We start from the raw sequence: 20,902 nt of genomic DNA, 5'->3' as shown, positions 1-20,902 counted from the left end.
TGGGTAAGGGGCACAAGTTTCTTTGTAGAGTGATTAAAATGTTCTAAAATTAATCATGGTGATGGTTGTACAGCTCTGTGCGTATACTAACAACCATTGAATGGGATTGTCAAATTCAAGAATTGTTTGGCATGTGAATTACATGTCAATAAAGATTTTACCAGACACAAAAAGCCTTGAATCATGATATCCAAAAAAATGTTGATGCAAATGTGTAATTACTTTGTCTTTAGTTCTTGTGTCAAAGAGATCTGCAGTCACAAGTGGCCTCACCCTTGCCAATGTTATCAACACTATTCTGAAATCTATTATATGATATGGGTGACTCTGAAATATTAGGTCATCGATTCTTAGCTGTGTAATAATACTGATGATAAAAGGGACATTAAGTACCCTCAGGCAACCACAAGGTTCATCTACCCTTAGCTTTTTCCACTTGGCATCCACATGCTCTGACTATTCATACAATGTGTTTACTCTGATGGGTAAAAAGTGTAGTAGTTGTATTTTAACTTCTTGATTGATTTCTCCTGGGATATAAGTACAAGCAGTGGCAGAAGAGAACAGATTTTTGAAAGAAAGAAATTCATTTGACCAAGATGTCTACGAAATGGATTTCAGTCCTTCTGCTGATACAACTGAGTTGTTACTTTAGCTGTGGAACTTGTGGAAAAGTGCTGGTGTGGCCAGTAGAATATAGCCATTGGATGAATATGAAGACAATAGTGGATGAACTTACTCAGAGGGGTCATGAGGTGACTGTTCTAACGTCTTCAGCTTCCATTCTTATTGATCCCAGCAAACCATCTGCTATTAAATTTGAGGTTTATCCTGCATCTCTTACTAAAGATGATTTTGAGTTTCTTTTCATGAAGTTGATCAGGAAATGGACATATGATATGCCAAAAGATACATTTTGGACACATTTTTCAGTATTACAAGAAATCCTTTGGGAATTTTCTGACTGCATTGAAAGGTTTTGTAAAGATGTAGTTTTTAACAAGAAACTTATGATGAAACTACAAGAATCAAGGTTTGATGTCGTTCTTGCAGATGCTGTTGTCCCTTGTGGTGAGCTGTTGGCGGAGCTACTTAAAATACCCTTTGTGTATAGTGTCCGGTTCACATTTGGCTACACAATTGAAAAGTATAGCGGAGGACTTTCGACCCCTCCTTCTTACGTACCTATCGTTATGTCAGAATTACCTGATCGAATGACATTCACGGAGAGGGTAAAAAATATGATATATGTGCTTTATTTTGACTTTTGGTTCCAGGCATATAATGAAAAGAAGTGGAATCAGTTTTACAGTAAAGTACTAGGTAAGTTACGTTTTTAGTTGGTAGAAGGAAGTCCTAACTTTTCTTGTGCCTTTGAAGGTGAGTTTGTGTAAACAAAAAGCCAGAGGGAAAAAAAATTTTTTTTTGTAAATAAAGATGAAATGAAAATATGATCTATCTAACTCACAAATATTATAGACAGCCTTCTATCACAGAATCAGTTAGAAGAACCTGGTAGCTAATCACTAGGACAGGGGACTCCCGAGAATCAGAAACCCAAATTTAAGATGCTTGGAATTTCTTTAATTAATTACATATCCATTTTATTGTAGTTTTTATCTTTAAAAAAGTCATTTTATATTTCCATGAATGTCTGGATGAACATAAACATGAGGATTGAAGAGTGCTACATATTTCTAGCATAACTGTGTATGTAGCATTGGGAAAAATACTTGTGTAGCTCAGTTTTTTTATTGATTAAATAGAATATTTTTCCATAGTAACTTCTCAGGATTCCTTCTCAGTTGAAAGATATACACTGGCTTTATGCCAGATTCAAAAATTATAATTTGTATCTACAATATTTTATTAATCTGCTAGCCAAACAGCCATAATCAAAATAATATAATTCTACATAACTTGTGCCTAGTAGACCCTGAGATTTCTAATGATTCCACATTTCTTCACTAAGTGCTTACAAATCACCTGTCTTATAGGTATACAATGCTGTGGAGGGGTTGACATATAAGTTATCAGTCTGATTTTTTTGTAAACTATGTCTCTGTTTAAAAAAATCCATAGTGAGCACACTTATCTCCATAATTTTTTGAAAATTTACAGAATTTACTTGCATACAGTTCTATTTAATAATGAAATATAGTTCAGCTCTTCACTTGAACTGAATGCCATAGTCGGTACAAGGAATTGAGCCATACTCACAAAAACCTCAAATTTTCGTTGGGAAACTGAATGTCAAGGATTGGCTTGCTAATTTCTAGAAACTAGACTGAGTACTTCTGGGAAAGGTATTTCTGTGGCTATGGCAGGCTTAATTGATTGAGGAGTTCTAATTCCAGTTGTTTGCATTTGTAGACCTGTTACATTTGCAACTTTAGATAATCTAAATACATATTTAACTCTACAGTGGCTTAGGTTTAACAACTGCTTATGGTGGTGAAAGCACTGATGTGACATTAGAGATGTAAGGCTCCTCTCACACTTTTAAACATCTTTAGCCAGTTATTGCAAGCAACCCTCAGAAGAACACTTGGACATTTGGATGTCAATTTTTTCAAGTTTCCTCTACTGTTTGTTTTCTCTTTTCTTTGCAGGAAGACCAACTACATTATTTGAGACAATGGGGAAAGCTGAAATATGGCTCGTTCGAAACTATTGGGATTTTCAATTTCCGCGCCCTTTCTTGCCACATTTTCACTTTGTTGGAGGGCTCCACTGCAAACCTGCCAATCCCTTGCCTAAGGTAAACTTATTACAGTTGGTTTAGTATTTTCAGTTAAAATGATTCTACTTTCTTCATCAGAATGTTTGACTAAGTAAGAAAGATTTGAGAAGTGTGCAAAAGTGACCGACAAATCAGAAATTCATATATTTCCATGCCACCACAAGTATCTGAATATCATTACCATGACAGAAATAAGTGGGACACCTGTGAGATTTTGACAATAGTCTAATAAATTAAAGCCTTCATTATTCAGCAGATAAGAAAGTATTAGTCATTCATTCACAGATTATTTTTAGAGTGACTACCATACTCCATTAATAATCGGAACCTGGAGCGTATGAAGTATGAATCTAGGAAGATTGGAAATTGTCAAAAATGAAATGGAATGCATAAACATAGATATCCTAGGCATTAGTGAGCTGAAATGGACTGGTATTGGCCGTTTTGAATTGGACAATCATATAGCCTACTATGTTGGGAATGACAACTTGAAGAGGAATGGTGTTGCATTCATTGTCAAAAAGAATGTTTCAAGATCTATCCTGAAGTACAACGCTATCCGTGATAGGATAATACCCATACGCCTACAAGGAAGACGAGTTAATATGACTATTATTCAAATTTACGCACCAACCACTAGGGCCAAAGATGAAGAAATAGAAGATTTTATCAGCTGCTGCAGTCTGAAATTGATTGAACATGGAATCAAGATGCATTGATAATTACTGGTGATTGGAATGCGAGAGCTGGAAGCAAAGAAGGAACAGTAGCTGGAAAATATGGCTTTGGTGATAGAAACAATGCCAAAGATCGAATGATAGAATTTTGCAAGACCGACGATTTCTTCATTGCGAATACCTTCTTTCACCAACATAAATGGCGACTATACACATGGACCTCGCCAGATGGAACACACAGAAATCAAATTGACTACATCTGTGGAATGAGACAATGGAAAAGCTCAATATCATCAGTTAGAACAAGGCCAGGGGCCGACTGTGGAACAGACCACCAATTGCTCGTATTCAAGTTCAAGCTGAAAGTGAAGAAACTCAGAGCAAGTCCACGAGAGCCAAAATATAACCTTGAGTATATCCCACCTGAATTTAGAGACCACCTCAAGAATAGATCTGATGCATTGAACACTAGTGACCGAAGACCAGACGAGTTGTGGAAAGACATCAAAGACATCATCCGTGAAGAAAGCAAGAGGTCCTTGAAAAGACAGGAAAGAAAGAAAAGACCAAAGTGGATGTCAGAGGAGACTCTGAAACTTGCTGTTGAGAGTCAAAAAGCTAAAGCAAAAGGAAGAATTCATGAAGTAACAGAACTGAACAGAGGATTTCAAAGGGCAGTTCGAGACTAATGAGCAACACCATGATAAACGGAGAAAAGATTGGAGTTGTCAAGGATTTCATTTTACTTGGATCCACAATCAACAGCCATGGAAGCAGCAGTCAAGAAATCAAAAGATGCATTGCATCGGACAAATCTGCTGCAAAGGACCTTTTCAAAGTGTTGAAGAGCAAAGATGTCACCCTGAAGACTATGGTGCGCCTGACCCAAGCCATGGTATTTTCAATAGCATCCTATGCATGTGAAAGCTGGACAATGAATAAAGAAGACCGAAGAAGGTTGATGTCTTTGGATTGTGGTGTTACCAAAAGAATGAACAAATCTGTCTTAGGATAAGTACAACCAGAATGCTCCTTAGAAACAAGGATGGCGAGACTGCGTCTTACATACTTTGGACATGTTGTTAGGAGGGATCAGTCCCTGGAGAAGGACATCCTGCTTGGCAGAGTACAGGGTCAGCGGAAAAGAGGAAGACCCTCAACGAGGTGGATTGACACAGTGGCTGCAACAATGAGCTCAAGCATAACAAGGATTGTAAGGATGGCGCAGGACTAGGCAGTGTTTCGTTCTGTTGTGCACAGGGTCGCTATGAGTCGGAACGGACTTGACGGCACCTAACAACAATCACATCCCAGGTAAACTAGTGCTGGTTGGATATAAACAGAAATTAAACAGACATGGTCCCTGCCCCCTCCCATTTCCCACCTCACGCACACACATCTAATATTCTAGTTGGAAAAATAGAACCAAAGCAAGTAGTAAACATGCAGCGTGAAAAGTGTTATAGTAAGGAAAGACCACAAGGCTAAGGAACACGCAGCAGGAATCATAGAATGTAACCCAGAGTCATTGATAATTAAGGTAAAGGGTGTGCAGGAATAGGTAGAGAAGGTGGGGGAAATAGGAGGACAAAATGGAAGCAGCTATAGTAATAATGGCAGTCCCCAAGATCTCCTAATGAGCAGGAAGAGGAGGTGTAAAGAGGCAGATGATGTGGAAGAACTTAGTTGGATCCAGAAGGAGTTTGAAGCACCTATTAAGGGCTTTGGGGAGCCAGTGGAAAGAATTAATCAAGGGAGAGATATGAGCAGGTTTCTTTTACAAAAGAGCCCTCAAGATGCAGTTACTGGATTGGATTGAGAAGAACCAAGACTAGAATGGTGGACCTTTTAGGAGATTGTTTCAGGCAATCAGGCACCAGATGATGGGAAACTACAATGGTCATGGAGTGAACACTATTCCTATGATACTACCAACCTCATATGATTGTTGTAAGAAAATATTCGTTAATATATATAAAACACTCCAAATGCCTCTGGCACACAGTAATCCAAAAGTGATATTAGCTACTGTAGTTATTGCTATTTTTGTTACTATTACTAATACTATTAATCATTTCATATGTGTCAGGCACTTTAAATATACTTCTCATTTAATAAGAATTGGTTTTCCAGTAGATCAAAATTATATTCTCTAGCAAAGTCCTAAAGAACAGATATCCTGTGACGATTTTAAAAGTGGAGGTATACGTCTTAGCAACCAGATGAGCAGGTGAAAATGCTTAAATTTTGTTTTAAGGATTTAGGCTCTTCATCTGTTTTATACCTAAGGGGAAGACCATTCCTAACCAGTATAAATGGGCGAATATAAATGGGTGTTCCCAACAACATTTGTAGACAAAGCCCAGTGAACTTGCTTGCACCCTTAGTTTACAGCATTGAAACCGTTCATCATTTGAAGCCTCACAGTTTTACATCTTTGAGAATAAAAGGGTTGGTTTAGCCTACCAGAGGAAGTGTTTTCTACCATACACCAACCCTACAGGAAACCACAGTAAAACTCCCTTTGAGTAAAGGAAAAAAAAAAAACCAAACTCACTCCACAGGATTTCCAAGGATGGGCTGGTGGATTCCAACTGCTGATCTTTTGTTTAGCAGCCATACATTTAGCCATTGCAGCACCACAGCTCCCCTTTGAGTATATGCGTGTCTGTAGCATAGCTGCCTGATAGAATGAACACAGAAATTGTATCCTGTGCATGTAATGAACACAAAAAATTCTGTACACATAATAAAGACTAAAGAATTTCTGCTACTTGTATCTGAAAATTTCCCTTGGTCTACACTTACAAAATAATTCTGTCAGCATATAGGGTAATATTCCTTATGAAGGACAGCAAGAATAGATTTTAAATTACTCCTACACCTTTAAGACTTAAATAAAAAACAGGCATTCTTTATTGCACTAGTATATAATCTATTAAAAGATCTGTTTTGTCTTTCTTATTGGCAGTAACATGAAACTGAAACCCTCTTCAAGGATTAAAACTCAATAGTTATTTTGAGTATAACTTGCTTAGAATATATATATATATATACATATATATATATACATATATATATATATAATGTCTTTCAAAGGGTGCAAATGCTGCAGTAAGATTAATAACTGTTTCTGCGGTCTAACCTTATTCATGGACAATTTTCCCATTCACATTAATGGAAAATGACAGTCTTAGTAGGAGAAGGAAAGAAAGGATGAATAATAGTGTAATACTTAAAATAAACATTTACAGTGGTTGTTATTCACATTGTAGAAACAAGATTTGAATCCAAGTCAATGATGTGAATAGTTTTCCATTATTATAAAAAGTGATTGTTTCCCCCATATTACTTGCTTTTCCATTAATTATCAGACTCTCAGATTATTTCAGTTTTTATCAAGAAAAGGAAGCATTTGGCAAAATGCATCAAAAGATTTACAGAGAGGCGGAGCCAAGATGGCGGACTAGGCAGACGCTACCTCGGATCCCTCTTACAACAAAGACACGGAAAAACAAGTGAATCGATCACATACATAACAATCTACGAACCCTGAACAACAAACACAGATTTAGAGACGGAGAACGAACTAATACGGGGAAGCAGCGATTGTTTCCAGAGCCTGGAGCCAGCATACCAGTCAGGTACGGCACAAGCACAGAGACCTGCTCCACCCCCCTGAACTAACCCCGGGAGGGGGACTAGCCGGTTCCACGGGCGGCGTGGGACGCAGCCGTTAGGAGAAGTCCCCGGGAGGCAGTGACTGATCTTGGAGCAGAAAGAGCAGCACCCGAGCCGGGGAACCGTCCCACAGGGATTTGGACTGCACGCAGGTACGCCATAAACACGGAGAGTTGCTCCACCCCCTGAACTAACCCCGGGAAGGTGACCATCCGGGTCGCGCGGGCGGCGTGGGACGCAGCCGGTAGGAGAAGTCCCCGGGAGGCAGCGACTGGTATTGGAGCGGGGAGAACAGCGTTCCAGCCGGGACACTCGGTCGCGGCACAAGCACGGGGAGCTACTCCACCCATCTGAACTAACCCCGGGAGGGGGCCCACCTGGTTCACGGGGGCGGCACGGCCAGGCGGCTGGAGGGACGAGAAGTCCCCGGGAGGCAGCGACTGATTTTGGAGTCGAGAGTGCACCGTCCCAGTAGGGGAGCCTTGACGCTGGGCGTGGGGCTGGAAGCGGAGGATCTGACCGTGACTCCAGCGGGCCAGACCCCCCGGGGGCAATCTCCACACAGACAGCACACATAGGCGACGCGCCCGCGGGAATCTCAGATATAATAGTCTTTCCAAGCAAGACAAGCAACTCTGGCTATATTCTGAGGTGCTACTCTCCTATCTCTCTGTTCCCTCCCCCACCCTCCCCAGGCGGCTTCATTAACATCTGAATAGCCTGAGCCAGAGGGAGAACTCTGATAGGGATCTGACTGCAGTTTTTTTTTAGCGGATTTTCTGGAAAAACTAGTTTCCCAGTGATGGCTCGGAGACAACAATCCATATCAAACCACTTAAAGAAGCAGACCGTGACAGCTTCTCCAACTCCCCAAACAAAAGAATCAAAATCTTTCCCAAATGAAGATACAATTTTGGAATTATCAGATACAGAATATAAAAAACTAATTTACAGAATGCTTAATGATATCACAAATGAAATTAGGATATCTGCAGAAAAAGCCAAGGAACACACTGATAAAACTGTTGAAGAACTCAAAAAGATTATTCAAGAACATACTGGAAAAATTAATAAGTTGCAAGAATCCATAGAGAGACAACATGTAGAAATCCAAAAGATTAACAATAAAATAACAGAATTAGACAACACACTAGGAAGTCAGAGGAGCAGACTCGAGCAATTAGAATGCAGACTGGGACATCTGGAGGACCAGGGAATCAACACCAACATAGCTGAAAAAAAATCAGATAAAAGAATTAAAAAAAATGAAGAAACCCTAAGAATTATGTGGGACTCTATCAAGAAGGATAACCTGCGGGTGATTGGAGTCCCAGAACAGGGAGGGGGGACAGAAAACACAGAGAAAATAGTTGAAGAACTTCTGACAGAAAACTTCCCTGACATCATGAAAGACGAAAGGATATCTATCCAAGATGCTCATCGAACCCCATTTAAGATTGATCCAAAAAGAAAAACACCAAGACATATTATCATCAAACTCACCAAAACCAAAGATAAACAGAAAATTTTAAAAGCAGCCAGGGAGAAAAGAAAGGTTTCCTTCAAGGGAGAATCAATAAGAATATGTTCTGACTACTCAGCAGAAACCATGCAGGCAAGAAGGGAATGGGACGACATATACAGAACACTGAAGGAGAAGAACTGCCAACCAAGGATCATATATCCAGCAAAACTCTCTCTGAAATATGAAGGCGAAATTAAGATATTTACAGACAAACACAAGTTTAGAGAATTTGCAAAAACCAAACCAAAGCTACAAGAAATACTAAAGGATATTGTTTGGTCAGAGAACCAATAATATCAGATATCAGCACAACACAAGGTCACAAAACAGAACGTCCTGATATCAACTCAAATAGGGAAATCACAAAAACAAACAAATTAAGATTAATTAAAAAAAAATACACATAACAGGGAATCATGGAAGTCAATAGGTAAAAGATCACAATAATCAAAAAGAGGGACTAAATACAGGAGGCATTGAACTGCCATATGGAGAGTGATACAAGGCGATATAGAACAATACAAGTTAGGTTTTTAATTAGAAAAATAGGGGTATATAATGAGGTAACCACAAAAAGGTATAACAACTCTATAACTCAAGACAAAAACCAAGAAAAACGTAACGACTCAACTAACATAAAGTCAAACACTATGAAAGTGAGGATCTCACAATTTACTAAGAAAAACGCCTCAGCACAAAAAAGTATGTGGAAAAATGAAATTGTCAACAACACACATAAAAAGGCATCAAAATGACAGCACTAAAAACTTATTTATCTATAATTACCCTGAATGTAAATGGACTAAATGCACCAATAAAGAGACAGAGAGTCACAGACTGGATAAAGAAACACGATCCATCTATATGCTGCCTACAAGAGACACACCTTAGACTTAGAGACACAAACAAACTAAAACTCAAAGGATGGAAAAAAGTATATCAAGCAAACAATAAGCAAAAAAGAAGAGGAGTAGCAATATTAATTTCTGACAAAATAGACTTTAGACTTAAATCCACCACAAAGGATAAAGAAGGACACTATATAATGATAAAAGGGACAATTGATCAGGAAGACATAACCATATTAAATATTTACGCACCCAATGACAGGGCTGCAAGATATATAAATCAAATTTTAACAGAACTGAAAAGCGAGATAGATACCTCCACAATTATAGTAGGAGACTTCAACACACCCCTTTCGGAGAAGGACAGGACATCCAGTAAGAAGCTCAACAGAGACACGGAAGATCTAATTACAACAATCAACCAACTTGACCTCATTGACTTATACAGAACTCTCCACCCAACTGCTGCAAAATATACTTTTTTTTCTAGCGCACATGGAACATTCTCTAGAATAGACCACATATTAGGTCATAAAACAAACCTTTGCAGAGTCCAAAACATCGAAATATTACAAAGCATCTTCTCAGACCACAAGGCAATAAAACTAGAGATCAATAACAGAAGAACGAGGGAAAAGAAATCAAATACTTGGAAAATGAACAATACCCTCCTGAAAAAAGACTGGGTTATAGAAGACATCAAGGAGGGAATAAGGAAATTCATAGACAGCAACGAGAATGAAAATACTTCCTATCAAAACCTCTGGGACACAGCAAAAGCAGTGCTCAGAGGTCAATTTATATCAATAAATGCACACATACAAAAAGAAGAAAGAGCCAAAATCAGAGAACTGTCCCTACAACTTGAACAAATAGAAAGTGAGCAACAAAAGAATCCATCAGGCACCAGAAGAAAACAAATAATAAAAATTAGAGCTGAACTAAATGAATTAGAGAACAGAAAAACAATTGAAAGAATTAACAAAGCCAAAAGCTGGTTCTTTGAAAAAATTAACAAAATTGATAAACCATTGGCTAGACTGACTAAAGAAATACAGGAAAGGAAACAAATAACCCGAATAAGAAATGAGAAGGACCACATCACAACAGAACCAAATGAAATTAAAAGAATCATTTCAGATTATTATGAAAAATTGTACTCTAACAAATTTGAAAACCTAGAAGAAATGGATGAATTCCTTGAAAAACACTACCTACCTAAACTAACACATTCAGAAGCAGAACAACTAAATAGACCCATAACAAAAAAAGAGATTGAAACGGTAATCAAAAAACTCCCAACAAAAAAAAGTCCTGGCCCGGACGGCTTCACTGCAGAGTTCTACCAAATTTTCAGAGAAGAGTTAACACCACTACTACTAAAGGTATTCCAAAGCATAGAAAATGACGGAATACTACCCAACTCATTCTATGAAGCCACCATCTCCCTGATACCAAAACCAGGTAAAGACATTACAAAAAAAGAAAATTATAGACCTATATCCCTCATGAACATTGATGCAAAAATCCTCAACAAAATTCTAGCCAATAGAATCCAACAACACATCAAAAAAATAATTCACCCTGATCAAGTGGGATTTATACCAGGTATGCAAGGCTGGTTTAATATCAGAAAAACCATTAATGTAATCCATCACACAAATAAAACAAAAGACAAAAACCACATGATCTTATCAATTGATGCAGAAAAGGCATTTGACAAAGTCCAACACCCATTTATGATAAAAACTCTTACCAAAATAGGAATTGAAGGAAAATTCCTCAACATAATAAAGGGCATCTATGCAAAGCCAACAGCCAATATCACTCTAAATGGAGAGAACCTGAAAGCATTTCCCTTGAGAACGGGAACCAGACAAGGATGCCCTTTATCACCGCTCTTATTCAACATCGTGTTGGAAGTCTTAGCCAGGGCAATCAGGCTAGACAAAGAAATAAAAGGTATCCGGATTGGCAAGGAAGAAGTAAAGTTATCACTATTTGCAGATGACATGATTATATACACAGAAAACCCTAAGGAATCCTCCAGAAAACTACTGAAACTAATAGAAGAGTTTGGCAGAGTCTCAGGTTATAAAATAAACATACAAAAATCACTTGGATTCCTCTACATCAACAAAAAGAACACCGAAGAGGAAATAACCAAATCAATACCATTCACGGTAGCCCCCAAGAAGATAAGATACTTAGGAATAAATCTTACCAAGGATGTAAAAGACCTATACAAAGAAAACTACAAAGCTCTACTACAAGAAATTCAAAAGGACATACTTAAGTGGAAAAACATACCTTGCTCATGGATAGGAAGACTTAACATAGTAAAAATGTCTATTCTACCAAAAGCCATCTATACATTTAACGCACTTCCGATCCAAATTCCAATGTCATATTTTAAGGGGATAGAGAAACAAATCACCAATTTCATATGGAAGGGAAAAAAGCCCCGGATAAGCAAAGCACTACTGAAAAAGAAGAAGAAAGTGGGAGGCCTCACCTTACCTGACTTCAGAACCTATTATACAGCCACAGTAGTCAAAACAGCCTGGTATTGGTACAACAACAGACACATAGACCAATGGAACAGAATTGAGAACCCAGACATAGATCCATCCACGTATGAGCAGCTGATATTTGACAAAGGACCAGTGTCAATTAACTGGGGAAAAGACAGCCTTTTTAACAAATGGTGCTGGCATAACTGGATATCCATTTGCAAAAAAATGAAACAGGACCCATACCTCACACCATGCACAAAAACTAACTCCAAGTGGATCAAAGACCTAAACATAAAGACTAAAACGATAAAGATCATGGAAGAAAAAATTGGGACAACCCTAGGAGCCCTAATACAAGGTATAAACAGAATACAAAACATTACCAAAAATGATGAAGAGAAACCCGATAACTGGGAGCTCCTAAAAATCAAACACCTATGCTCATCTAAAGACTTCACCAAAAGAGTAAAAAGACCACCTACAGATTGGGAAAGAATTTTCAGCTATGACATCTCCGACCAGCGCCTGATCTCTAAAATCTACATGATTCTGTCAAAACTCAACCACAAAAAGACAAACAACCCAATCAAGAAGTGGGCAAAGGATATGAACACACATTTCTCTAAAGAAGATATTCAGGCAGCCAACAGATACATGAGAAAATGCTCTCGATCATTAGCCATTAGAGAAATGCAAATTAAAACTACGATGAGATTCCATCTCACACCAGCAAGGCTGGCATTAATCCAAAAAACACAAAATAATAAATGTTGGAGAGGCTGCGGAGAGATTGGAACTCTCATACACTGCTGGTGGGAATGTAAAATGGTACAACCACTTTGGAAATCTATCTGGCGTTATCTTAAACAGTTAGAAATAGAACTACCATACAACCCAGAAATCCCACTCCTCGGAATATACCCTAGAGATACAAGAGCCTTCATACAAACAGATATATGCACACCCATGTTTATTGCAGCTCTGTTTACAATAGCAAAAAGTTGGAAGCAACCAAGGTGTCCATCAACGGATGAATGGGTAAATAAATTGTGGTATATTCACACAATGGAATACTACGCATCGATAAAGAACAGTGACGAATCTCTGAAACATTTCATAACATGGAGGAACCTGGAAGGCATTATGCTGAGCGAAATGAGTCAGAGGCAAAAGGACAAATACTGTATAAGACCACTATTATAAGATCTTGAGAAATAGTAAACCTGAGAAGAACACATACTTTTGTGGTTACGAGGGGGGGAGGGAGGGAGGGTGGGAGAGGGTTTTTTTATTGATTAATCAGTAGATAAGAACTGCTTTAGGTGAAGGGAAAGACAACACTCAATACATGGAAGGTCAGCTCAATTGGACTGGACCAAAAGCAAAGAAGTTTCCGGGATAAAATGAATGCTTCAAAGCTCAGCGGAGCAAGCGCGGGGGTCTGGGGAACATGGTTTGCGGGGACTTCTAAGTCAATTGGCAAAATAATTCTATTATGAAATCATTCTGCATCCCACTTTGAAATGTGGCGTCTGGGGTCTTAAATGCTAACAAGCAGCCATCTAAGATGCAGCAATTGGTCTCAACCCACCTGGAGCAAAGGAAAATGAAGAACACCAAGCCCACATGACAACTAAGAGCCCAAGAGACAGAAAGGGCCACATGAACCAGAGACCTACATCATCCTGAGACCAGAAGAACTAGTTGGTGCCCGGCCACAATCGATGACTGCCCTGACAGGGAGCTCAGCAGAGGACCCCTGAGGGAGCAGGAGAGCAGTGGGATGCAGACCCCAAATTCTCATAAGAAGACCAAACTTAATGGTCTGACTGAGACTGGAGGAATCCCGGCGGTCATGCTCTCCAGACCTTCTGTTGACACAGGACAGGAACCATCCCTGAAGACAACTCATCAGACATGAAAGGGACTGGTCAGCGGGTGGGAGAGAGACGCTGATGAAGAGTGAGCTAATTATATCAGGTGTACACTTGAGATTGTGTTGGCAACTCTTGTCTGGAGGGGGGATGGGAGGATAGAGAGAGAGGGAAGCCGGCAAAATTGTCAAGAAAGGAGAGACTGAAAGGGCTGACTCAAGACGGGGAGAGTAAGTGGGAGTAGGGAGTGAGATGTATGTAAACTTATATGTGACAGACTGATTGGATTTGTAAACGTTCACTTGAAGCTTAATAAAAGTTATTATTAAAAAAAATAAATAAAAAAAAAAAAAAAAAAAAAAAAAGATTTACAAATAATTACAGTCTTTGACCTCATTATATGCTTATATGAACCTACACAGACAAAAAAAAAAAAATTAGTGGTGCAGAATCAATCTGTATGGCAGTGTTATTTATAAAAGTAAACAAACGTTGACAGTAATTTAAATTCCAACATTTATGAGAGGTTAAATAACTTATGTGTATCCACATTATTGCATTCATTCCATCAAAGAATGCTTGATTACACAAAATCAATCATTATATAAGATGAGTTGGGAACCAAGAGGCAAATTGTTAAAAACAATATGATGCCAAATTTATTGTAGAAAAAAAGGTGTATACAGTGAGATTACAGTTTTCTAAATATCTGCCATATGTATACATCAGTAACCCTAATGGCATAGTGGTTAAGAGCTATGGCTGCTAACCAAAAGATTGGCAGTTTGAATCTACTAGGCGCTCCTTGGAAACTCAATGGGGCAGTTCTACTCTGTCCTATATGGTCGCTATGAGTGGAATTGACTTTATGGCAACAGTTTTTTTTGTTTGTTTTTAAATACATGTCTGCATATGGATAATATAAACACTAGAATGAATGGGTACAGAGTTTAAACACTTTCAGGATGAAATTTATGGGTGGAACTTTCTCTTTTACATTTTTCATGCTTATCCAAAATTTTTTGCAATGTGTTTGTATTATTTTTATTAAGATGTCACAGAATTTAGAACGAACCAGTCCAAGTAAGTGATTAATGTATAAAGAAAAACTGTATTACTACAAAACTATCAGGGTCCATCTTGCGCTGCAAAGGGAGCACAAGTCAGAATAATTCTCAAAGAATTCCAGATGAACATGTCTTCACCAGAAACTCTATATAGTTCCAAGTGAGCTTCTCAAGTGGGTAAACAGATCCCTTCTGGAGAAAGGCCCAGTGTACCTCTCCCACTGGGGAGAGAGTGCTCTCCCCCGGACATAGTGAGATGTTAATGAAGGTCTCTTTGAGCCACAGTTATGCACAGCAGATTCCACAGAAACATCAGTTTCATAAGATGACTTCAGGTCAAGAAATATCACAAGGAAGAAGCCGAGAAATATGGACATTCTGATACATAATTACAAATGTGTATTTGTGGATTATAAATGGAAATTTTATGACTATTTCACAGAATTCTAAACTCAAAAGTTTTTTTGAATGTTAGAGAATCTTAACCTCTGGACATTAAATGGTATATTAGAGGAATATCTGGGAAAGTTTAAGGTATGACATAAAGGATTATGTAACTGAGAGAAACATACAATCGCCCCCACCATAACTAATTTTTCCTTGGTGTTCCTAGTCATGAAGTAAAATCCTAATGACTCCCAGCCAAAAGAACTCTTCAGAAAACCTTCTGGAATAAACACATGTGATTTGGTAGAACTATAACCAAACAGCTGCTATTGAGTTGATTCCAACTCATGGTGCCCTCGTGTGTATCAGAGTAGAACTGTGCTCCATAGAGTTTTCATTGGCTTATTTTTCAAAAATAGATCACCATGACTTTCTTTTAGGGCAACTCTAGATGGACTTGAACTTCCAAACTTTGGTTGACAGCCAAGCACGGCAATTATTTATACTGACCTGGTAGCTGAGTTAAGATCCTGCTATTGTGTCTCCTTCCAAGAATATATACTAGTAATTAATAACTGTAAATGAAGAGTGAGGGTCGTTCTCACTACTGTGTGACTGCTTAATTTCATTTCTTGCTTATATCACACCCCCACCCCCCACACCCACATAAATATACCTAATAAAGGCCATAGACCTCAAATCACACATCTCCTTCCAAAGGAACTGACTGATTAGTGTTGTAAAAAAGCAGCCACTAGTCTAACAATTTTCCTCTGTCAATAAAAATCCCTGGGTAGCACAAACGGTTCAACCTTGTGTACTAAACCAAAGATTCGCAGTTCTAGTCTACTCAGTGGCACCATCGGAGAATGGTTTGGAGATCTGCATCCTTAAATGTTACCATGGAAATAGAAACTCTGTGGAGATTTGTTCACGAGTCGGAACTGATTCTACAGCAGTGGGTTTGGTTTTAGTTATCAGTTCTTGATTTTATCTCTTGAGTTTTTTATGCCCAAAACTTTAAATATTGTTCAATATTTTGTTGCTGTTTCATGATGAAGCAAATGCTGTCTTCACAGGAAATAGAAGAGTTTGTCCAGAGCTCTGGAAAACACGGTGTGGTGGTGTTTACTCTTGGGTCAATGGTCAGTAACCTCACAGAAGAAAGGGCCCATGTGATTGCATCAGCCCTTGCTCAGATTCCACAAAAGGTTAGATAAAGTGCTGTAACGGTGACCAACTACTTTGCTAGTCTTTTCAACTCTGTAAAGGGTCTGGTTACGGAAATTTTCTGTAACTATTATGATAGCCCCCCACGTGTCTGTCATTGTGTCCTACTGTGAGGGCTTGAGGGTTGCTGTGGTGCTGGAAGCTATGCCACTGGTATTCAGATACTAGCAGGGTCACCGATGAAGGACAGGTTTCAACTGAGCTTCCAGACTAAGACAGACTAGGAAGAAGAATCCAGTAATCTACTTCTGAAAGTCTGGAATAAGTGAACAGAAGTTAATTCCCTTCCAAGTCATTCAAAAAGCAATAAAGAAACAGTTTAAAATGAAATTTAGGAAATGAGAGCCAGGGTAACACATAGATATGAGAACTTAAATATGTATATCATTGGGAATGCACACTGTTTTTCACATGAGATATATGACTGCCTAACAATTCCCCAAATGCTTGAATTTGTCATTGCTAATCTCAATGTTTTTGGCTACCATGGGAGAAACATCATAGTTACTTATTAGATAATTACCTGATGCTACATAAAAATAAGTTCCTTCAACCTGAGTATTCCTATTTACTTCAGTGTTTTAGTAGTTCTGATTTCTAGCATCCTTTGTTCTCATTTCCTCTGTCATAGGAAGGGGTTTGACTAGATGGCCTTTTCATGTTTACAAAATTCTAACTTCCTATAACTTTTCAGTTCTATTAATGGAATAAAGTATTTTCTTCATCTTCATAGGTGTTGTGGCGATTTGATGGCAAGAAACCAGATACCTTAGGACCCAATACTCGGCTCTATACGTGGATTCCCCAGAATGACCTTCTTGGTAAGACTAGAGAACAAATAATGAAAATATGGGTAACAGCTAATCAGAGGGATAATAGTTGAACAGAAAATCAATTCTTGAGCATTTATTATAGAAGAATTTAAAAGCTAAAGCATAAGTTCTGTGTATTTATTTTCTAGTTCTAGAGGGAAAAAGATGAAATATAATAATTGGCATTTTATTATATACAGTCACAATCTTTTGGCCAGAAGTAAGGTATCCGTATTTCAAAGTGTAATCACTTCTCAAATGAAATTTTTAAAAAGCCTCCTGGATCATCATCCTAATACTCTCACCTCATACCTATTCTTTTCATTGCTGAAGCAGTATTTCAAATGCTGCTGAACAGTAAGAGCACCTCCTTTAGAACCAGTGACCCCCCCCATTTTGCATAGGAAAATATCCACAATCTTTATCACGAAGTGATGAAATGTTTCATGATAAAGGATCACCATCCCTTCTTCTGAACCCAGCACCACCATGATCATACTTCCTCCTTCCTTGAACACACCACGTATCAGATGGCATCTTTTTTCTCTCTGTTTCTGTAAGACAATATGCTCTAATGTGTCCCCTTTTTTGTTCATTTGTTACTTTTGCCCAGAATATTCTCCTTCAACTTGTCCACCTGATAATCTTCTATTCTCCTTTCAAGTGTCCAGGCACACATCATTTCTTTCATGAAGCCCTCATTTACTACTGCAGTAGGCCTAGTTGCTTCCTGCTCAAAGATCTAAAAACAATTTATATATAGTTTCATGGGCATGATAACCTGTTTTCTAAAAAAAACTACCTCATTGAGCTCCCTATATTTCTCATTTTATTTCTAAGAATTATAATGAATAATTTTACTAAATTTCACCCCTTCCTAGGTCATCCAAAGACCAAAGCTTTTATAACTCATGGTGGAGCCAATGGCATCTATGAGGCTATCTACCATGGGATCCCTATGGTGGGCATTCCCTTGTTTGCTGATCAACCTGACAACATTGCTCACATGAAGGTCAAGGGGGCAGCAGTGAGTCTGGACATGGACACAATGACAAGTACAGATTTACTCAGTGCTTTGAAGACAGTTATCTATGACCCATCGTGAGTAGTTTTAATAGGTTTTTATTTTTGGAGGCGAGGGTGATGTTGGGGAAATGATTTGTCAGAGGTTTGAGGACAACGAGAGGTTTGAGAACAAGGACGAAGTTTTGAAAAAGCCAGTAAGGAAAATGAGAACAATTACTGAAGTTGGACCTGGAAGAATTACAAGATGAGAACAAAGTTGCAATAGGTACCATTAATGTTAAAAACAACAGGACTATGCAAGGCCATGTAACTTTCTCTCAGCATGAGGCTCATTAATTCTTTTAAACTATTCTAAACTTTTAAGTAAATCAGCAAGAGATAATCAACCTCAAATTTCTATTACATTTAACGCTTCCCATAATGTCTATCCTAATATTTAGCTCTCATTACCGGAAATGGTAAACAACTAAAACCAAACAAAACAAAGCCATTGCCACGGAGTCGGTTCCAGCTCATACTGACCCTATAGGACAGAGTAGACCTGCCCCATAGCGTTGCCAAGGAGAGCCTGGTGGATTCGAACTGCTGGTCTTTTGGTTAGGAGCCGTACCACTTAACCGCCAGGGTTTCGTTAAACAACTAGGGCTGAAAATTTATGCAATTGGAACCATGAAAAATGAGGATATCAAACGAAACCCATTGCTGTCATAACTGTATGAAAAGTCTTGGTTCTTTTGGTGTGATTATTTTGATTATATTTGGAAGAGTTTTAAAATAAAAAAGGGATTAATTTGGAAGATAAATACTGGAATGTGGTGGTTGTTAGGTGTCACGGAGTCCGTTCTGACTTACAGCAATCCTGTGTACAACAGCAGTAAACACTGCCCAGTACTGCAGTGTGCTCACAATCATCGCTATGTGAGAGCTCATTGTTGCACCCACTGTGTCAATTCATCTCACTGAGGGTCTTCCTCTTTTTTGCTGACCCTCTACCAAACATGACATCCTTCTCCAGGGACAGTTCCCTTTGATAACATGTCCAAAGTACATGAAAGGAAGACAATGTCATACTCTAGCACTTAGGGATTCAGAGTTCATAAACCATTTGCCTTTTTTAACTCTTCTTGTTTGACCATAATCATTTGCAAAAGGATGAAACAAATATAATTTCAATGCCTCAAAGTGAAATGTTGAGAACTCTCCAGATTCTAAAATAACAAAACTAACAACAACAACAACAATAATAATAGCAAACATTTACTGAGAGTCTACTATATGTTAGGAACAAGTCTAAGTATTCTGAAACTCCACCCATTATTCTTCACAACAATCAGATTAAAAAACACTATCCACATCCAGTTCATTTTAGCAAAGAGACAACTGAGCCACAAAGAGGCAACTGAGGCACAAAGAGAATAAATAACTTGCACAAAGCAGACAGCTAGTAAGTTTCAGAATCAGGATTCAAACCGAGGCGATTCACTTTCACATTTTTAACCACTCAATCACTGATATAAACTCAATACCAATTCCTGACCAGCCTTGCCTGGAAATGTCCCTGGACCTCATCATGGACCTGCCTCCAATTTTCAGATAATGATATTATTTTGAACCTTGTACACCAGATTCATTAACAATTCCTCACTGGATAATTCAAACTCTGCACACTCGGATGATGATGTTTTTCTTTTCTTTTAATTTTTTTTGTCTTTAAGACTTAGCACATTCCATTCTCTATCCTAGAAATACATGCCCTACCCCAACTTCTATCTTTCTTTCCATCTTGAAATCCTATGAATTAACAAGTTCTAGCCCATGTACTAAAATGTCTATCATCATCTCAGAGGAAAATAATACATTTTTCTTCCAGTCTAATGTGGCACATATTTTTACCATCTGCATGAAAATTTTACTTATTGATCTTTTCTGCTTTATTCTCTAAGTTGATGTGTATTTGATTTTTCTTCAGCTATAAAGAGAATGCTATGAGATTATCAGCCATTCATCATGATCAGCCTGTTAAGCCCCTGGATCAAGCCGCCTTTTGGATCGAGTTTGTCATGCGCCACAAAGGAGCCAAACACCTCCGCCCAGCCGCCCTCAGCCTCACCTGGTACCAGTACCACTCTCTGGATGTTATTGGGTTTCTACTGGCTTGTGTGGCAATTGTTAGTTTTCTTGTCATAAAATGTTGCTTGTTAGGTTATCAAAAGTTTTTTAAGGCAGGAAAGAAGAAAAAGAGATAGTAGACCTCTTTAAGAGAAAAGACTAATAGGCTTGGTAAGTGAAAGCCTTATATTTAATTCAACCGTTATGGTTCAAGTTGTGGAAAGATTCTCCTCCATATTTTGCAAGAGCTGAGCCTGTTCTGATTTCCAAAGATATGTTACTCTTGGTTTATTGTTCTGGTGTTAGCTAATTCTTCCCTAAGGAAGAAAAATCTTGTGTGTTTTTAAATAAATTTCTCCTCAGTATTCCTCTTGAAATAGTTCCAGCCATCAGGTGGATTATATTCA

The 20,902-nt window shown here is 38.3% G+C and overlaps 1 protein-coding gene across 5 annotated transcripts; it reads left to right on the top strand.

Annotated features, from left to right (window-relative positions):
• The first annotated feature begins 596 nt into the window (after positions 1-596).
• Positions 597-20,632, top strand: LOC126077123 (UDP-glucuronosyltransferase 2B4-like). Of its 5 annotated transcripts, XM_049886150.1 has the most exons (7): positions 600-932; positions 1,278-1,323; positions 2,613-2,761; positions 16,398-16,529; positions 17,282-17,369; positions 18,242-18,461; positions 20,356-20,632. In XM_049886150.1, exons 1-7 carry the CDS (start codon positions 600-602, stop codon positions 20,630-20,632), a joined length of 1,245 nt encoding a protein of 414 aa, XP_049742107.1. The 5 variants fall into 5 exon arrangements, with proteins under 5 accessions (XP_049742108.1, XP_049742107.1, XP_049742106.1 ...); XM_049886151.1 differs by having other exon boundaries at positions 597-1,323; XM_049886149.1 differs by lacking the exon at positions 1,278-1,323 and having other exon boundaries at positions 600-1,071.
• The last annotated feature ends 270 nt before the right edge of the window (positions 20,633-20,902 follow it).

Source organism: Elephas maximus, chromosome 5, assembly GCF_024166365.1.
Source record: "Elephas maximus indicus isolate mEleMax1 chromosome 5, mEleMax1 primary haplotype, whole genome shotgun sequence".
NCBI classification, from domain to species: Eukaryota; Metazoa; Chordata; class Mammalia; order Proboscidea; family Elephantidae; genus Elephas; species Elephas maximus.
The sequence above is the reverse complement of the archived record's forward strand: the minus strand, read 5'-3'. Positions and strand labels throughout refer to the sequence as shown.

What these genes read in the sequence shown, in the direction of transcription:
- LOC126077123 (XM_049886151.1), top strand. Translation starts at nt 600, where the DNA reads ATGTCTACGAAATGGATTTCAGTCCTTCTGCTGATACAACTGAGTTGT. An exon ending in TTGCTCAGATTCCACAAAAG is followed by an intron (nt 16,530 to 17,281) that starts GTTAGATAAAGT and finishes TCATCTTCATAG; the next exon opens with GTGTTGTGGCGATTTGATGG. An exon ending in ACAGTTATCTATGACCCATC is followed by an intron (nt 18,462 to 20,355) that starts GTGAGTAGTTTT and finishes ATTTTTCTTCAG; the next exon opens with CTATAAAGAGAATGCTATGA.